The sequence below is a fragment of the Girardinichthys multiradiatus genome, chromosome 20 (genome assembly GCF_021462225.1).
Source record: "Girardinichthys multiradiatus isolate DD_20200921_A chromosome 20, DD_fGirMul_XY1, whole genome shotgun sequence".
Lineage (NCBI taxonomy): Eukaryota > Metazoa > Chordata > Actinopteri > Cyprinodontiformes > Goodeidae > Girardinichthys > Girardinichthys multiradiatus.
Window position 1 is genome coordinate 20,178,835 of NC_061812.1, and position 19,309 is coordinate 20,198,143.

The window sequence follows — 19,309 nt, forward strand, 5'->3', positions numbered from 1 at the left end:
TGTAAGTCAAATAGAAGAGTTTTGGTTTCATATGTCTCCTAAATGGCTTGTGGTAAGCTTGCTATGGCTTTTATTCACCAACATCCTTCTTCATGCTACTTCTTCCCAGATTTGTGAATTACACAACTATTCGTTATCCTATCAACAAATTCTCCCACCCGAGCTGTGGATCTCTGCAGCTCCTCTAGAGTAACCATCATCCTTTAGGCTGCTTCTCTGATTAATTCTGTTCTTGCCTGGCCTGTCAGTTTAGGTGCGCCACCGTGTCTTAGAAGGTCCACAGTTGTGCGTAGTCTTTCCATTTTCAGATGATGGATTGAAATGTGTTCATTAAGCTGTTCAGTGCTTCGTTTATTGTTTTAAACCTAACTCTGCTTCATCATTGACCCTTGTTGGGTTCCTTGGTCTGATGCTGTTCACTAATGTTCTCCAACAAACCTCTGAGGGCTTCAGAGAACAGCTGGATTTATACAAAGGCTGAAGTACACAGATGCAGAATCTTTTTACTAATTAGGTGACTTCTTAAGGTAATTGTTTGCAATTAATTTTATTAATGAGCATCAGAATAAAGGTAGTAAAAAAATATTAAAATCACCATTTTATGATTTTTGTTAGTAAAACACCTTACTGTATGTAATTTTTTACTCACTAAGTCCTGCAAAACATTTCTAGTTTTACAACTGACTGAAACAATTTGAACAATATGGCATAAATTACTATGGATTCTGTTGAGAATTATATTAATCTTCCAGTTTAAGGGTTACAATTCAACAGGAAACTGTTTCCACTCGTGGATATAATGTGTCTGAAATGTCATTAGTGAATTTATTTTGGGAATTGGCAAGCCATCCTGACATCTTGGGGGTTAGTGTGTCTGTTTTACTGCGCCTGCTGCTCAACGTCTTGGACTGAAACATTCCGGGCTGAACCGGGACACAATGGAGGGAAGGAAAAATGAATAAAACATTTAATGAAAGTCCTCAATCCCACTCATCCGATACGTGAGGAGTTCCGTGAGGTGAACCCGTTTTATCTAAGAAATTAATTGCGCTGACGGAGTTTTTAGGATGTCCGGAGAGGTCGCCCCTCCTTCCTGGCCTGAATGGAACATCCTGAAAATGGTTTGAGCTTTTCTGACTGAAGGAGTTTGAACTGACAACATTGCGGGGGGTGAGCTCACTTCTTCCCCGCTGTAGTGCCCGTGGGAAGACCGTGGAGCCCAGCTGACACGGTACAACACTCTTTCTCATGCCTTTCTAAGGGTTTTCCAACTTAGTTTTGACACCCGGAGGAAATGTTTGTTTTGGTGAGACGCTGAAACGCGCCTGAAGTTTCTTTGTTATTTTTTATATGGGAATGCTTCCCCAGTCTGCTGTTAAAGGTAGGTCTATCCGTCTGCTTGCAAGCTGGAGTGATCTTGCTTTACTGGTTGTTGTTAAACTCCGAACTGAAAAGAAAAACATATTATAGATTTTGACGGTAGAGGAAGTTTTTTTTTTTTTTTTTTTACAAACACTAGTTTGCTCTTTCAACCTTTGTTTTGTTGATTTGCCTACATAAAGAATTGCAGAAGCACAACAAAAAGTCAAAATATGTTCCCAGCAAGAAAAAATATTATTCCGACAAGTTTAGATTCTGTTACTTGAAACCCCCCCCCCAAAAAAAAATATTCATAATGCGGTTTTATACTAAATTATTTCAATTTCTTACTTAAATTGTATAATTAAACATACTAGTCATTCGCTAGTTATGTACAGTGCTTTTTTGTAACTTTTTTTATGTTTCATCCTTCTCAGTACATACAAAATACAGTTTTCAGATTATGATTTCCCTTTGTTCCCTATTTGAAAAAGTACTTGCCCCCCTAAACCTTATAACTGGTTGCACCATTAGTAGCAAGTGTTTCAATAACTAGCAATGAGTCTGGAGGGATTTTGGTCCAATCTTCTTTGAGAATTACTTAAATTCAATCAGATAGCAGGGTTTTTGTGCATGTTTAAGGTCATGCCACAGGATCTCACTTGGATGTAAGTCTAGACTTTGACTAGGCTTCCAAATTCTTTGTTAAGTTTTATTTTTAACCATTTAGATTTTAATTTGTTGGTGCTTTATGGATCATTGTCCTGCTGCATAATTCTAGTGTGCTTAAACTTACGGTTATGAACTAATGGCCGGACATTCTTCGTCACGATTTTGTACTGTAAGTCATCCACGTCCTGAAGAAGCAAACCAGCCCCAAACCATCACACTCCCACCGTGTTTGACAGTATTGTTCCTTAGAAATTTGTATTTGGGCTCTCTAACCCTTTCCAGGCAAATAGATGTCAATTGCTTTGCATTTTCTTCTTGAATTTCTTTAGATTAGGGCATAATGTATTGCTTTTTGACAACTTTTAGCATATTTCCCTTTAGTGGACAGGTTCTGTGTAAGTAGTTTCTTCATTCTACAGGTTGTAGGGGGCTAGTGAAATCAAACTGAGCTTTCCAAACAATGTGGTTAATCACAGTTAATTCAAAGGGGCACTTACTTTTTCCAGATAGGGCCATGTTGCATTTTTTCTGATTAGTTTTGTTTTATGTTAAAGCTTGTCTGATGATTTGAAACATGTTACAAACAGAATATGTGGACAAAGGAAGTGTATTGCAGGAATTTCTAAACCTCAGTTTTCCTCTCTAAATTGTAGAGCCGACGGACACTCTACTCTGTTGAGACACATCTGAAGACATGTTGTATTGGACTCTTTCTGACTGGAGAGTTCCGCTCCTGATTGTTCTGCTGTGGGATGGCCTCTGCGCTTTGGGAGTGAAGCCCACGAGATGGCCCCTGTTCTCCCAAAAGCCCCTACTCCTCGCTTGGAATGTCCCAACTCAGGAATGTGGCCCCTGGCACGATGTTTCTTTCCAGCTGGACCAGTTCCAGATCGTGGCCACACCAAATGAGGGCTTTGTCAGGCAGAACTTGACCATATTCTACAAGGACCGTTTGGGCTTGTACCCCTACTTTGAGCCAGGTGAAACGCCAGTGCGTGGGGGGCTGCCACAGATTGCCAGTCTCTCGGAGCACCTCAGCGAAATGCAGAAAGGTGTTGATAAGTACATACCAAACCGAGAGGCTGTAGGTTTAGCAGTCATTGATTGGGAAGAGTGGCGGCCCCTCTGGATACGAAACTGGGGAGCCAAAGACATCTATCGCAGGCATTCCCGTGAACTGGTGCGCCAGAAGAATCCAACTTGGTCTGAGGAACAGGTGGGAAAAGTGGCCCAGCTGGAATTTGAGATGTCAGCCAGGAAGTTCATGCTGGAGACACTCAAGCACGCCAAACACCTGAGGCCCAACAAGTTGTGGGGGTTTTACCTGTTCCCAGACTGCTATAACCACAACTACCTGCGCTTTCTGGAGAGCTACACGGGCCGCTGCCCCGATGTGGAGGTGGCCCGGAACGAGCAACTGAGGTGGCTGTGGACTGAGAGCACGGCCCTCTTCCCCTCCATATACATGGGCACAGTGCTGCGTTCCTCTTCTTCAGGACGCCAGTTTGTACGGAACCGTGTGAAGGAAGGGATGCGTTTAGCTTCATCCGGCGGTGGGGTGGCACGTCCTGTCTTTGTGTACACCCGACCCACCTACGCCAACTCTCTGGAACAGCTGACAGAGGTGACACGCTGCCTTTTTAACCTCTCCTGCTGACAAGTTTGATTTATCATTTTATTTATCGTTTTAAGTGATCTGGTGGAAGCTTAATATAATGCACTTGTGTCATCCCTCAAGGACACAAGTCTCAATCACAGAGGCCCTTTAACTCACCCCACCCCATGCTGAGTGGAGCTACAGCTCTTTAGTTTTTCTTATCGGCAGCCACAGTCCTTTCCTGTTTTGGTAGCAGTCAGACATCCCTAATACTTTTAATTTGTGTGGAGCTGGCCGGAAGGGTGTTGGTTACATTGAAAATCTGCCTAATCACACATTAAGATAAAAAGGGGAAAAATAAGAGCTTGTTTGGCCCTTTTTTTTAAATTAAGCAGTTTTGTTGAGCTGTGAATTTCAAGAGCTGAATCCTCTTTTCCAGTTTGACCTCGTGTCTACCATCGGGGAGAGTGTTGCTCTGGGAGCCGCAGGAATTATCCTGTGGGGAGATGCAACATATGCAACCAACAAAGTAAGCATCCACTCAATCACTACCTCTTGAACTTTTTCCACATGTTGACACGTTTCAACCAAAAACCTCAGTGTATTTTAACAGGTTTTTTTGTGACATACCTTCATAAAGCAGTGCTTACTGGTGGAAGGAAAGACATACAAGTTTTCCAAGTTTTTTTTTTTTCACAAATAGAAATCCAAAAGATGTTGCATGTAAAATTTCATTCAGTAACCTCTGTTATTACTTTGTTGAACCACCTTATGCTGTGATTTCAGATGCAAGTCTTTTAGGGTTGTCTCTGTCAGCTTTGCACATCTAGAAACTGAACATTTTTGTCCATTCTGTTTTGCAAAAAAGCCTGAGCTCCATCAGATTGGATGGAGTGTTTATGCACATTGGTTTTCAAATCTTGACATAAATTGTCAAGTAGATTTAGGTCTAGAGCATTCTGAAAGACAAACATTTATTTACCTAAATCATCATAGCTCCCGCTGCATGTTTAGCATTGTCCTGCTAGAGAGTGAACCTCCACCCTAGTCTCAAGTCTTTTGCAGCCTATAAAAGGTTTTCTTCATGGATCACCCCATATTTGGCTTCATCCACCTATATTCCCATCAACTATGACCAGGTTTTCTGTACTTTCTAAAGTATTTCTGCAACATAATGCTGCAACATGTTTCAATGTGGGATGGTGTGTTCAGGGTGATGAGCAGGGTTGGTTTTCCTCCACACACTACATTTGCCATTAAGGCCCAAAAGTAAAAATGTTTCTTGTCTGTCCAGAGCATATATTTCCACATGTTTGCTATGTCCTTCTTACAACTTACTTTGAACTATTCAATAATCATGCCACTCATCCATAAAGGCCAGACCTGTTGAGTGCAGAACAAACAGCTTTCCTGTTACCAGATTTTCCCTCCTGAGCTGTGGATCTCTGCAGCTCCTCCAGAGTTACAATCGGCCCTACTTATTTGATATGATGGTTTGAACAGTGCTCTGTGAGATGTGTAAAGCTTCTGATGTTATTTTATAACCCTAACCTTGCTTTTGAAATCCGCCCCCCACCCCAGACTAAAGGGAGACCGATGCATGCTGCACTTTTATTTTTTAGATAATTTGAAAAGCATGCACCATATTCCTTTTACTTGACGGTTATGGTGTACTTTGCTTCAGCCTATCACATTGATTATATTTATATTTTGTATTTATATATATTCTAACAAAATATTTCAAGTTTGGGGCTGTAATATGACAAAAAGTAAAAACATTGAACAGGTATGAAACCTTTAGCCAAACACTGTTTTCTTCTTGAGATTTGATCCTCTGCTTGTCTGTCACATGCAAAGTCATTTGACACCCAGGGCTCTGGGTCAGTCACTCATTATACTGTGAGCCACTTGTTTTGCAAATACACAGAAGATACTTGTCTAAAAGAACCTCTAAGTCTGTGATTTCAATGCTGGCTGCAAAAGGTGAAACTAGGAAACAATTTTAAAGGAAGACTCATACAAAAGTGTGATTATCTGCATAACTTTACAGTTTTCTTTCTGTGCTATGAATGGCTTATGGGCTGCTTTTAGCTACAGGGTGTGTAGACATCAGTCTGGGAGAATTTGCACATACGTGGGCTATAAAAACATTGTGCAAAGTTCAAATCTCCATCTCCTCCCTCCTGTCTGCTCTCTCCGTGTTTGCACATCTGTGCTCACTTGGTAGAACAGAGGCTTGTGTGTAAAATCCATCAATTCAGGAGCTTCTTCCAAGATTGTGCAGGGGTGTAATTTGGTGCAGGCATTTTGTGCGTTGGAATACAAGCTGTGAACCACCTAGTAGACATGTTCTTAGTTACTGTTTTGTTCTGGGAAAGAAATTTGAATACATGTTGCAAACAAAATGTATTCTCTGATCTGAAACCACCTTTATGTGGAGAAAACTCAAACACTTGTTGGATTTAGCTTAAATAGACAAATTAAAGGGAATATTTATTGTTCCCCATTATTTACAGAGCAATATTAATATTAATTATTATGTTTTTTTACTTCTACATTTCTACAGAGAGGCCAGTTTCATTAGTAGGAGACATTTGCACGAAATCATGTAATAAAAAACAAACACACCAGCAAAGGAGAAACATTTTGATACCATGCTACATGCCTGCAACTGTATTGGTTACAGCTACGCTGGACTCCATTTGTTTAAGATAGAATGATATTTCAAGTGTTTGACTTATTATAATGTAACTAAAATGAGAGTTACACTTTATTGTCAAATTGTGTTATTTTCAACTGTTTGGTTTATTTGAAGTGTTATGTAAGGCATATCTAAGTTTTTAGTGTTTCAGCTGCAATAAACTGAGGTCAGAGCAATCTGTTTGGAGAAACAAGAAGAAGTTATGACATAACAGTCAGGTTAAAATTTATTCAGATCTGGTCTGTGAGAAGGTTAATATTATTAACATCTCTAGCTTCACTACTTTATTTTGTCCATTTAAAAAAAATCCACATCTCTAATATTCTACAAAAACACTGTAATACCTCAGTCCTGCCAGTAGGTGTTTAACTCTGACGTTCAAATAAGAAAATACAGAGCATGACTAAAAGATTATTAGACTATAGTTTATCTCAAATCAGTAGGAGCTCATGTTCTCTTTAAAATTGTTTGTCGTATATGTTCATTCAATAACATTTTCAGATTACATTTTAAGTTTATTGGAAGCAGGTACAGAGCAAAACATCAGAGATGTGTCAAAACCCATTAAAGTTTTTGTGCTTTCTGGCTGAGAAAGTGGTAGTGGGCAAGCGCAAAGTCAGCTTCTTCACATTTGTCTTTTAATAATCTCCAGATTGTAAGTCTTCACAGATAACACCATAAACAGAGGTTTTAAAAATCTCCACTAAGGAAGACATTTGAACAAAATCTCAGTTTTCTCATCAGAGACTTACTTTACGTATGGACAAGACAGCAGAACATCTGTGATGGTGTGGATAGGGCCTAAATCAACTCTTAATTGTAAATTGTAACAGGCATTTTTTAACAATGTGTTTCACAACGGGCAGTGATACCTGCTGTGTTTCACTTATCTTAAAAGTTGAACTCCTGACTCGGGATTTGCATTAATGCTAGTTTAGCGTGTTCTAGCCGCAAGTTAGAAAACCAATGAGATTTCCTAACTTTTGTGATCAGTGATCAGGCGTAGCCACAAGCTAGTGACAGTGTATTTCTCAGTATTTTATTAATTCCAACTAGGGCTGCATGATACCTGGAAAATATTTCCTTGCATTACTGTTGCTGGAAATTACAATTAGGATATTATTTGTGATAAACCCATAAAGGTTGTTTTTTAGTACTGCAGAACTTGATTGGTTCATCTCTTTATTATGATAGCCTAATAACGACTGAAGGAAGAATGTTTGACAGTTATGATAAAGTATGGTAAAGTGTCCATATGTATTAAATATGTATATTTTCTCTCTCTCTGCTCTCTTTAGACCACCTGCTCTGACATGAACACATATCTTCAGGGCACACTGGGTCGATACCTCCTCAACGTCTCCATGGCAGCAGAGCTATGCAGCCAGACCCTGTGTGGTTCCCACGGCCGTTGTTTGCGCAAACATCCAGACAGTGATGTTTACCTTCACCTCAGTCCCCTCACACACAACCTCAAGAGGCAAAACGGCAAACTGACGGTCACCGGTGAGCTGGGAGATGCAGAAGGGATGCTTTTCAAGACAGACTTTCAATGCCAGTGCTACAGCGGCTTTCAGGGGGAGGGCTGTGACCACAAAGACCCTCTGCACCAAAGAGGGGCAGCAGCTCCAACCAGAACATCAGCACTGCAGTGTGTGATCTTGCTGATAACCTTCGTGCTGCTGTGTTAATACCCAACAGTTATCTGCAAATACACTGCCTTACAGAAGTATTTATTTACATTTATTTAAAAAAGATTTTGTCCCAAAAACCTGTTTTTCTATGTGATAGACCAACACAAATTAGTACATAATGGAAAAGATCTGAATAGGGCCACCGATTCTCAATTAGATTCAGGTCTAGAAAATTCTAACACATGAATGTACATTGATCTAAACCATTGCGTTATAGCTCTGGCTGTCTTTTTGGGGTGGTGGTTCTGCTGAACAGAACCATCCCTACAGCATGATGCTGCAGTACCATGTTATACCATGGGAATGATGATTTTCAGAGTGGTGTCAATTTTGTTCTCATCTGATCGAAGCACCTTCCTCCACAGGTTTGCTGTGTCTCTTGTAAGGCTTAAAGAAAACTACAAACAAGACTTCTTGGTTTTTTTTTTCTTGCCACTCTGCTATAAATGCCAGATTTGTGATGTGCAGGACTTATAGTTGTCTTATCTATATATTCTCCCATCTGACTTGTGAATCTCTACAAATCCTTCAGAGATTTGCTGTTGTGCTGAACTTTCTATTGCAAAATAATTTGAACAGTGTTCTGTGAGATATTCTTGGGATATTGTTCAATGACCTAACTCACTTAACTGTCCGCGATGTTCCTTGGTCTTCGTGATATTTGATCACTAATATTCTCAAACAAACCTCTGAGGCCTTCACAGAGTAGCTGTATGCAAAGATTAAGTTACACAAAGGTGGACTTCTTAAGGCAATTGGTTGTTTACAGAGGAAAGGTGCAGAGCACAAATGTATGCCGCATTTTTCCAATTTATTATTTTTTTCTTGTGAAAAGTTTTGAAAAACGACGTAACACTTTATGTTGGTCAGTCACATAAAATTCTAATAATATACTTTAAAGTTTGGGTTATAATGTGACAAAATGTGAAAAGGTTGAGATATCAAGGCTTTTGCAACGCACTGCACGCAAGCACAACGAGGGATTACTTAGTAATTTTCTGCTGCAAAACCTTCCTGAGAGAAAGTAAAAGTTTTTTTATAAATGGGGGGGGGGGAGTGAAAACTGATGTTTGTAGTTTTTTAAACAGCAGAGGGCTTGCTGGAAATGACACTGTTTACATTTTGCTCTCAGTTTCCCCCTCTGCCACTGTTTCCCAGGGTGTCAGATTCAATGTTTCTCTCAGAGATCTGACGCTTCTTTTGTAAATGTGTTGCATGAAGTGAAGGAAGGAAGTTGATGCTGGGTGGTCAGAGTGGAAATAAAGCACTTAAATCAGCTTAGAGCACAACATACCCAAAGGGGCCCGAATTTGTTTCCAACATGACCACTCTCTGGTGTCTGATGTTTTTTACGCAGGCGATTGCAGTATTACTATTTATTTGAATGTATGTTAAGATGATTTCTAGGTTTTTATTTGTACGTCTAAATTGTGACTACTAATGCCTTTATAAAACAGTGTGTGTTTTTACCTCAAAAGCACAATGCAGGAATTTCATTTGTGGATTGGTTGGGAAATAAATTTGCATACACGTGTGAGAATACATGCTGTTTTCTTCTGATTTGTCTCTGTAAATAAAACATTTTTTGTGAGCCTGTGCAGTTTCTTGTATAAATCACTAGAAGCATTAATGGTAAGATCTGATTTTTTCACAGTTTCAATGGAGGTCTTTTTATTCACCAGGAAAGTCTGAGCCTGCTGATCCCAGGAGGCATGCAGCAGCAGCCTCTTCCTCCACTGTGTAATTACAGGGTGTTAGCCAAAAGTTATTTATACTATTTTAATGAGCTGAGCAAAGCTTGCATATGAATTTGGATGTGTAGGAGTTCATTATGGCTTTTTTGATTGTGTCCTAGTACTGTATGACCTCTTCAGATAGCCTCAATAAACAGTTATGTTTAGTTCTGTTGATGTGCTTATATTGAAAACTGCATGAGAGAGAAATAGCTTTTATCTCGCCTGTGACTTTAAGGCTGCTTTTACAGGATTTGCAAGTCTCTTCTCATTTGTTGATAGAGACCCTGTGCTCACGTCTTATTGGTTGCAGTTTTCTTTCACTTCCCCTTTTAAAGCTTCCTTTCCCTCCCTGTTCCAGTCAGATCATGAGACTTCTGGTGTCTTAAACAAACCACAAATTAGAACCTCTTGAAGCTTGTACATTAGGTAAGTGTGGTTTTTTTTGGTTACAAATACAAGTCAGCTTTAAGTTTTCTGTTAATTTATTTTACTATATATAAAGTTACTTCTTGTTTTAGTGCAAATAATAAACAGCTGTTCACAAGTCTTACCAATATCCTCACTTAGATTCATCTCTGAATTGTGATTGGGTCATTCTTACACATGATGGCTTTCATTTAAACTGCTCTAGTGTGGCTTTGGTTTCTGGCTGGATGTTTAGGGTTGTTCTGCTGGAAGGTGAACCTCCACCCCATTCACAAAAGTATTTTGCAGCCTGTAACATGTTTTCCTCCAGGACTACCTTGTGTTTATCTTCATATTTTCTCTGACCAGCTTTTCTCTCCCTGCTGAAGAAAAACATCCCCACAGCATGATGCTGCCATTACCATGTTTCACCTTGGGAATGGTATGCTCACGGTACGGTCTGCTACATGAGCTGTAGAGCTCTGCGGTTCCTCCAGAGTTACCATGGACCTTGTGGCTACTTTTCTGCTCTTTTTGCATAACCTTATGTTATTTGACAATACATAAGATTGGTGGTTTTAGTGTCAGTACTTCCACAACTTTCCAATTGGAATAAGGTATACAGGTCCTTCTCAAAATATTAGCATATTGTGATAAAGTTCATTATTTTCCATTTTTCACATTTTTGTACTTTTTCGAGGACAGCACATAATTCATGACCACTGACTCTCATGTCCACGTTCACATGGACGACTCTCCCCCACTTAAAGCACACATATTGTATACATCAGGGATCACATTCCGTGGATCAGAACAATGCTTCACGCGGTCACATTCACGAGGTTCATAACTTCTGAGCGTCATCCTTTTGGTATAGGATGAACTTGCAGCAGAATATCAAAAGAGGAGAGGAGAGAAAACACATCAAAGTGGCTGACCTCTGGCCTGAAGAACGCACCCGACCACATTCCACTCAATTACAGACACCAGGGAAGGGCTGCAAATGAAGCCCTACCCTTTTACTGTGGGGACTCAGCGCACACACTGAAATATATACAGGTCCTTCTCAAAATATTAGCATATTGTGATAAAGTTCATTATTTTCCATAATGTCATGATGAAAATTTAACATTCATATATTTTAGATTCATTGCACACTAACTGAAATATTTCAGGTCTTTTATTGTCTTAATACGGATGATTTTGGCATACAGCTCATGAAAACCCAAAATTCCTATCTCACAAAATTAGCATATTTCATCCGACCAATAAAAGAAAAGTGTTTTTAATACAAAAAACGTCAACCTTCAAATAATCATGTACAGTTATGCACTCAATACTTGGTCGGGAATCCTTTTGCAGAAATGACTGCTTCAATGCGGCGTGGCATGGAGGCAATCAGCCTGTGGCACTGCTGAGGTCTTATGGAGGCCCAGGATGCTTCAATAGCGGCCTTTAGCTCATCCAGAGTGTTGGGTCTTGAGTCTCTCAACGTTCTCTTCACAATATCCCACAGATTCTCTATGGGGTTCAGGTCAGGAGAGTTGGCAGGCCAATTGAGCACAGTGATACCATGGTCAGTAAACCATTTACCAGTGGTTTTGACACTGTGAGCAGGTGCCAGGTCGTGCTGAAAAATGAAATCTTCATCTCCATAAAGCTTTTCAGCAGATGGAAGCATGAAGTGCTCCAAAATCTCCTGATAGCTAGCTGCATTGACCCTGCCCTTGATAAAACACAGTGGACCAACACCAGCAGCTGACACGGCACCCCAGACCATCACTGACTGTGGGTACTTGACACTGGACTTCTGGCATTTTGGCATTTCCTTCTCCCCAGTCTTCCTCCAGACTCTGGCACCTTGATTTCTGAATGACATGCAGAATTTGGTTTCATCCGAAAAAAGTACTTTGGACCACTGAGCAACAGTCCAGTGCTGCTTCTCTGTAGCCCAGGTCAGGCGCTTCTGCCGCTGTTTCTGGTTCAAAAGTGGCTTGACCTGGGGAATGCGGCACCTGTAGCCCATTTCCTGCACACGCCTGTGCACGGTGGCTCTGGATGTTTCTACTCCAGACTCAGTCCACTGCTTCCGCAGGTCCCCCAAGGTCTGGAATCGGCCCTTCTCCACAATCTTCCTCAGGGTCCGGTCACCTCTTCTCGTTGTGCAGTGTTTTCTGCCACACTTTTTCCTTCCCACAGACTTCCCACTGAGGTGCCTTGATACAGCACTCTGGGAACAGCCTATTCGTTCAGAAATTTCTTTCTGTGTCTTACCCTCTTGCTTGAGGGTGTCAATAGTGGCCTTCTGGACAGCAGTCAGGTCGGCAGTCTTACCCATGATTGGAGTTTTGAGTGATGAACCAGGCTGGGAGTTTTAAAGGCCTCAGGAATCTTTTGCAGGTGTTTAGAGTTAACTCGTTGATTCAGATGATTAGGTTCATAGCTCGTTTAGAGACCCTTTTAATGATATGCTAATTTTGTGAGATAGGAATTTTGGGTTTTCATGAGCTGTATGCCAAAATCATCCGTATTAAGACAATAAAAGACCTGAAATATTTCAGTTAGTGTGCAATGAATCTAAAATATATGAATGTTACATTTTCATCATGACATTATGGAAAATAATGAACTTTATCACAATATGCTAATATTTTGAGAAGGACCTGTAGACTTTGACTAGGACATTCTGACACTGATCAATATGCATTCTTTTAAACCATTCCATTGTAGCTCCAGTTGTGGTCCTGGTGGACATGAACCTCCTCCTAAGCTTCAAGTCTCTTGCGGCTTCTATTGGATTTTCTTCCAGGATTGTCCTGCATTTAGCTCCATCCATCAACTCTGACCAGATTTCTTGTTCTGCTGAGGAAAAAGATTCCCACAACCATGATTCTTCATGGGGATGGTGTGTTCAGGGTTCCTACCTGATCTGTGGACCTTTGCAGCTCCTCCAGACTTAGCATGGGTCTCTTGGCTTCTCCTCGGATCAGTACTCTTCTTACCCAGCCTTATTTTAAGTTATTTGACACTATTTCCTAGTCTTACTGCAAATTAACAACTAGATGTAGGTCTGGACTTTGACTGAGCCATTCTGACACATATGTATACTTTGGCAAAAAATTGCTTTCAGTTTGAATTTTGCATTATGTTTTGATTATTTAACTATTTTGTTTCCTTTTTTATGGCAAATGATCTACAGAAATTAATTGAATTGTATATTTTGATTGATACTGGCACAAAAACTAAACACTTTGCAACTTTATGAAATTTCACAACACTTCTTAGTGACAGCACTTTGTTCCTCTTTTTAGCTATGAGGTCCTTTCACCCCGAGGTGCTGCTCCTCTTCGGTCTGCTCAGTATAACTGCAGGGCTGCAGGTTGCCTCATCTTCCACCCAGGCGCCGTTTCTCACTGTGTGGAACGCCCCCACTGAGAACTGCCTCTCACGGTATGGTGTAGATCTCGACCTGGGAATGTTTAGCATCGTCCAGAACCAGAATCAAACCTTTATGGGTGACAACATCACCATCTTCTATGCTGACAAGCTTGGGCTGTACCCTAGGTACTCTGCTCAGGGGCAGGCCATCAATGGTGGGGTTCCACAGAACAGCAGCCTAGATGAACACCTTAAATTAGCCAGTGAAAACATCCGCTACTACATCCCTGACAGAGATTTCCAGGGCCTGTCTGTGGTGGACTGGGAGAGCTGGCGGCCTCTGTGGGCAAGAAACTGGGAGAGTAAACAGGTGTACAAGGAGGGGTCAAAAGCACTGGTGAGGTCCAGGCATCCAGACTGGAGCCCTGCTCAGGTGGAGGCAGCAGCACGGGTGGAGTTTGAGCAATCTGGGAGGAAATTCATGGAGGAAACACTGAAACTGGCACAGAAAATGAGACCAAATGGCTTGTGGGGGTTTTATGGATTTCCCAGTTGCTACAACTTTTACAATAACAAGAGCATAAACTACACAGGTAAGTGTCCAGATGTGGAGGTGAAGAGAAACGACCAACTAATCTGGCTGTGGAACGCCTCCTCTGCTCTGTACCCTGACATCTACCTGAGCCTCGAGCTGCGAGGCCTCAGCAGGGAGGTGCTGCTCTACGCTCATCACTGCATCCTGGAGGCCATGAGAGCGGCAGATCAGGTTACCCCTAGGCAGTTGCCCGTCTTCACCTACGCCCGCATTGTCTACACCTACTCGTTGGAGTTCCTCTCCAAGGCAAGCCGCAGGTTAAATGCCCATAAACCTTTCTTCTTCATCATGATATGATGTAAAAAGTGTTCTTCTGTTTTCGCCCCGCAGGAGCACCTGGTCTACACTGTTGGACAGAGTGCTGCTTTAGGAGCTGGAGGGGTGGTGCTTTGGGGAGACCACACTTTTGATAAATCTAAGGTACAGAAAACGCAATGGCCATTCTAACTCAGTGGAATACTCGCTGAAATAATCCAACTTTCCTATACATAACTGTGGAAATATGTTCAGGTTAGTTATTAGCTTTTTGTTGGATTTTAAGATATGTGTTAGGGTTAGCATGATATTAGGAAATATGCTGCTGTGATATAACAACTGTTATAAAGTGAATTTTCCTTATTTTTCTTTTCACAAGTGTAATGATCAGAGAAGGCATCAAGAAGTCTATAGTAACTCTGGAAGAGCTGCAGAGATCCAACAGCACAGGTGTTGGAGTTTGTTAACAAGACAAATATTACTTGTGCACTCCACAAATCTGGCTATTATTGAAGAGTGGCAAAAATAGTAGAACTGATGAAAGAAAGCATTGAGAAATCCCGCTTGTAGTTTGGAAAAAGCCAGGTAGAGGAACACTGTAAACATGTCAAAGAATGTCTTCTGGCCAGATGAGACCAAAATTAAACTATCTGGCCTGCATGCAAAATACCCTGTGTGGTGAAAAACAGACCATCCACAACACAATACATGATGGTGGCAGTATCATGCTGTCTGGATGCTTTTCTTCAGCAGGGGCAGGAAAGCTGGTCAGAGGTGATTTGAAGACAAACAAAAGTAAATACAGGGCAATGCTGGAAGAAAACGTGCAAACAATTAGATAGTAGGGCGGAGTGTGTCGGAATAGTCCAGTCAAGGTCCAGACTTAAGTCCAATAAAGAAAGAACATTGAAAAATGTTGACAGATGCCTTCCATTTAATCTGACTAAAGCTATAGACTTGGAATTGTATTGTAGCAAAATATGTTTCTACAAAGCATTAACTCCGGGGTGTTGAGTACATTTTTTTTTTACTCCAGATGCACAATATGACTTGATTAATTCCCACAAAATTACTATAGAAAGACAATTAAGTGCGGATTTATTTTGCTTGATCACATGCCGCCTCTCCTGCTTTCATATTACCTTTTTGTAGGATCAGCTGATGTAACAAGACACATGTGACCAAATGTACTTTAACACAGACAACGTTTTTCATTGTATACTCTTTGCTCTGTATGTCCAGGCTACGTGTGATGCAGTCAAATCCTACATTGATGAGACTCTAGGTCCCTACCTGGTCAACGTGACATCAGCTGCAACTCTCTGCAGCAAGGTTTTGTGCTCCTCTCAGGGACGGTGTCAGAGGACGGACCTGAAGTCAGGGGCCTACCTACACCTTAACCCCGCAGCGTGGAAGATCCTCTCTGAGAAGAAACCGGAAGGAGGGACAAACTACAGGGTTTTAGGACAGATGGATGTACAAAGTGTTATACAGATGAAGTCTGAGTTTCTGTGCAGGTGTTATCCTGGGTGGGGAGGGGAGAACTGCTCCAAGCCAATTTAGAGATTAGAATTATTTAGTCAATAAAAGAGGGGAAGTACAAGCCAGTACCAGAGCACGCGAAATGGTTACTCTGGTACTCCAGCCGCTTCTCAGAACTCAAAGATGTGCAATTTATTATTGGAAACTCCATTTTTTCTTTTCGGTGTGTTTGTGCAGATTCATGCTCATTTAAAAAATGCTAAAGTATTCTTTTAAATCATGACTTATTTTTGTATCCCCATTGTTTTTTTTTTTTTTCCTATATGCACTGATGATTTTTTTTTTACATCAATCACTAATTTGTCATGTTGTCTGCTTATAACATTAAATCCTTCTGCAAACTGCAAATATCTTGCCAGTTTTACTGGGGGGGATGTATTTAAAGCTTTTCATCCCCGACCAGAACAAAACTCTTAAAAGAATACAATACCATCAGTCCTGCGATGAACTCCAGGTGGTAAAGTTGTTGTTTGAATTTATCGTTCATCTTCTAAACATTTATCATGCAAGTAACATTTGATCCTCTTTAGTTAACTGTTTCCATAGTTGTTTGATTTGAATGAGCATTAGATGCTGAAAGACAACAAAAAAGCATGGAGTTGTTTCTGACATCATGAACTTCCTGAAACACCAAACTACATATATTTCAAGGAAGTTGGTCTCAAATCTTGCCATTAGTTATCAGATTGGAGGAAGTCTTCCTCATCATCTTACACCCAAGTTTGAGACATGCTGTGAATTGTAAGCCAGTTCAATATGTTGATCTCCCTCCAAAATGATTGGCACCCTGGTAAAGATGCAGCTCTGTAGCTTCCCACCACTGTGTGATTTGGTCAGGTCCTTGTTCTTACAAGTTTGCAAAATTTCCCGTTATTTAAAGCTTTTTGAATATCATTCTGACTGTAGATTACAGTACATTTATGCGATTAACTATTTTCTTGCAGCCCTTGCCTGAAGAGTGACACGCATCTGCCTTAGTTGAAGTGAATGCTTTCTTGTCTTTCCCATTTTTAAGAGTGGCTAAGTGAAAATGGTTGTTATGTGGCATTATATTTATGCCTCTGGGGGAAGCAGGAAGTCATGGATTATTTATTAATACTTGAACAACACGCTCACCAATTTTAACAATAAAGTATAATTAAAAAATGTCAGATGAGGCACTAATTGAGGCACCAATTATAAATGATCATCTCTAAGTGGATTTTGATCCTCTCAAAATAAAGCTGGGATTTTTTTTATACTGTGAAGTTTTGCTACTGCAATAAAATGTTCAACCCTTTTAGTGCCTTTTATCAGGGGTGCTCATAATTGTGGAGGTTTTGTTTTTGAAAAATTACATTAATTAATCACAACTGCCTCAATACGTAACATTTCTTTGTAAAAATGTGGTACAATTTGGTACATTTTTACTAAATCATCATACAAAGGACAACATCACTCCTTAATCTTACAAGATATTTTAGATTAATTCTGTTAAACCTTGTTAAAACTCAAAGAAATTCCTTGACACTTTTTTTGATTGTAATTCCCTTGTGTCCTATTAATATTTACCTGTTTTACCACTAACAAAGCTGTTTATTTGTCAAAATAGTGAACGTCGCACCAAATGACGTGTCACGCCATTTGATAAACTGCACCACACCACAATATATCAATGCCAGAAAGAAGTGTTTTTTAATTTATTTTTCATTTAAAAAAAATTTTGGCGCCTCTGCGGCAAAAAAGCTTCAGTGCAAACAGGATGCCGTGTTTTCCGTTCATATTTTTTTCTGTATATTTCTGCTTTTAGTTCCTCTTTCAGTTTATTCATTAGCTCCATATTCTGCCTTTTGATTTTCCCCGGTTCTTTCCACAGACTTTCATTCTTAACTACTTGCATGGGATAGACAGCTATACATTTTTTTGGGGCATCACAGGAGGAGTGGTGGAGACAGAAAGCTCTGGAGGTGTGGAGCTTTGAAGTTGGTGGTGAAATGTCATCTTCATTTAGTGAAAGCTCAAGAGATGGAGGTATCAAGTTCATAATGATGTCAACCTCCCTTTTTCTGTGTTTTTTTGTGTATTTCTCCATTTCTCTCTCAATATATTCCGCTTTGAAGAAGAAAGCGATTGGACATTGAAAGGCTTAATTTTTCCTTTTTGTTTCTTCTCTTCATACCTATTTATTGATCAAGACTTTTAAACATTATTATCATAGTAATAGTAAGTAGTAGTAGTAGTCATAATATTACGATGCTGTTTGTGCCCTATCTCTATCTATCTATCTATCTATCTATCTATCTATCTATCTATCTATCTATCTATCTATCTATCTATCTATCTATCTATCTATCTATCTATCTATCTATCTATCTATCTATCTATCTATCTATCTATCTATCTATCTATCTATCTATCTATCTATCTATCTATCTATCTATCTATCTATCTATCTATCTATCTATCTATCTATCTATCTATCTATCTATCTATCTATCTATCTATCTATCTATCTATCTATCTATCTATCTATCTATCTATCTATCTATCTATCTATCTATCTATCTATCTATCTATCTATCTATCTATCTATCTATCTATCTATCTATCTATCTATCTATCTATCTATCTATCTATCTATCTATCTATCTATCTATCTATCTATCTATCTATCTATCTAAATATAAAATGAAAAGTAAAGTAATGATTTTTAAGAATTAATAAGTAAATTCTGTAAGAAATATTTAATTTTGATGTAAGACACAAAACACTGACCACTATTAATGTCAGATTCATAGCTTTTTGACAAAAAAAATAAAAAAGCTGATTTCACCTGATGACTTTGCAGATCATTCCAAAGATGTTATTGTAACTTCCCAGTTGGGATTGGTCCTTTTTATCCTCAGGAAGTCCAATTTATTGCCAGTTCAAAATGTACATTATGGTGTCACACCACATGACACCCATTTTGTGGACAAAAATGTATTTGGTTAGAATTTGTTTTGATGCATAGACATCAATGCTTTAGGTGGCTATTGATAACACAGAATAATTTTATGCACTGCAAAACTATCAAATATTTATTTGGAAAATAATCTCTTATTTGTTAGTGCACACATATGCTGGACAGTCGCTCCATATGACATTTTTGATGTTTGAATCACAATTCTAGGTAGGAATTGTAATGCAGCTGCAACATCTTTGGTATTAGTGTTCTATATATTGTCAGAACAACAACATTTGAATATATTTTCTTACTGATAAAAATTTATATTTTATATGTGACACTAGGAGAGCCAGAATTGTGTTATTTGTCAACCACCTATGTATGTAAATAATAATCAGCTGCTTTTTGATGCTGTTTTGTAATTTTTTTTCCTATTAAACAGAAGGTTT

At 39.6% G+C, this 19,309-nt stretch overlaps 2 protein-coding genes across 3 annotated transcripts; both read left to right on the forward strand.

Annotated features, from left to right (window-relative positions):
- Window positions 1–918: 918 nt before the first annotated feature.
- On the forward strand, window positions 919–9,614 carry hyal2a (hyaluronidase 2a). 2 transcript variants are annotated; one of them, XM_047346312.1, is made up of 4 exons: window positions 919–1,381; window positions 2,685–3,655; window positions 4,068–4,157; window positions 7,628–9,614. In XM_047346312.1, exons 2-4 carry the CDS (start codon window positions 2,726–2,728, stop codon window positions 8,018–8,020), a joined length of 1,413 nt encoding a protein of 470 aa, XP_047202268.1. In that variant the 5' UTR covers window positions 919–1,381; window positions 2,685–2,725; the 3' UTR covers window positions 8,021–9,614. The 2 variants fall into 2 exon arrangements, with proteins under 2 accessions (XP_047202268.1, XP_047202269.1); XM_047346313.1 differs by having other exon boundaries at window positions 919–1,231.
- A 460-nt stretch (window positions 9,615–10,074) lies between these two features.
- On the forward strand, window positions 10,075–17,242 carry hyal1 (hyaluronidase 1). Its single transcript, XM_047346534.1, has 4 exons — window positions 10,075–10,185; window positions 13,476–14,383; window positions 14,468–14,557; window positions 15,635–17,242. Exons 2-4 carry the CDS (start codon window positions 13,478–13,480, stop codon window positions 15,953–15,955), a joined length of 1,317 nt encoding a protein of 438 aa, XP_047202490.1. The 5' UTR covers window positions 10,075–10,185; window positions 13,476–13,477; the 3' UTR covers window positions 15,956–17,242.
- The last annotated feature ends 2,067 nt before the right edge of the window (window positions 17,243–19,309 follow it).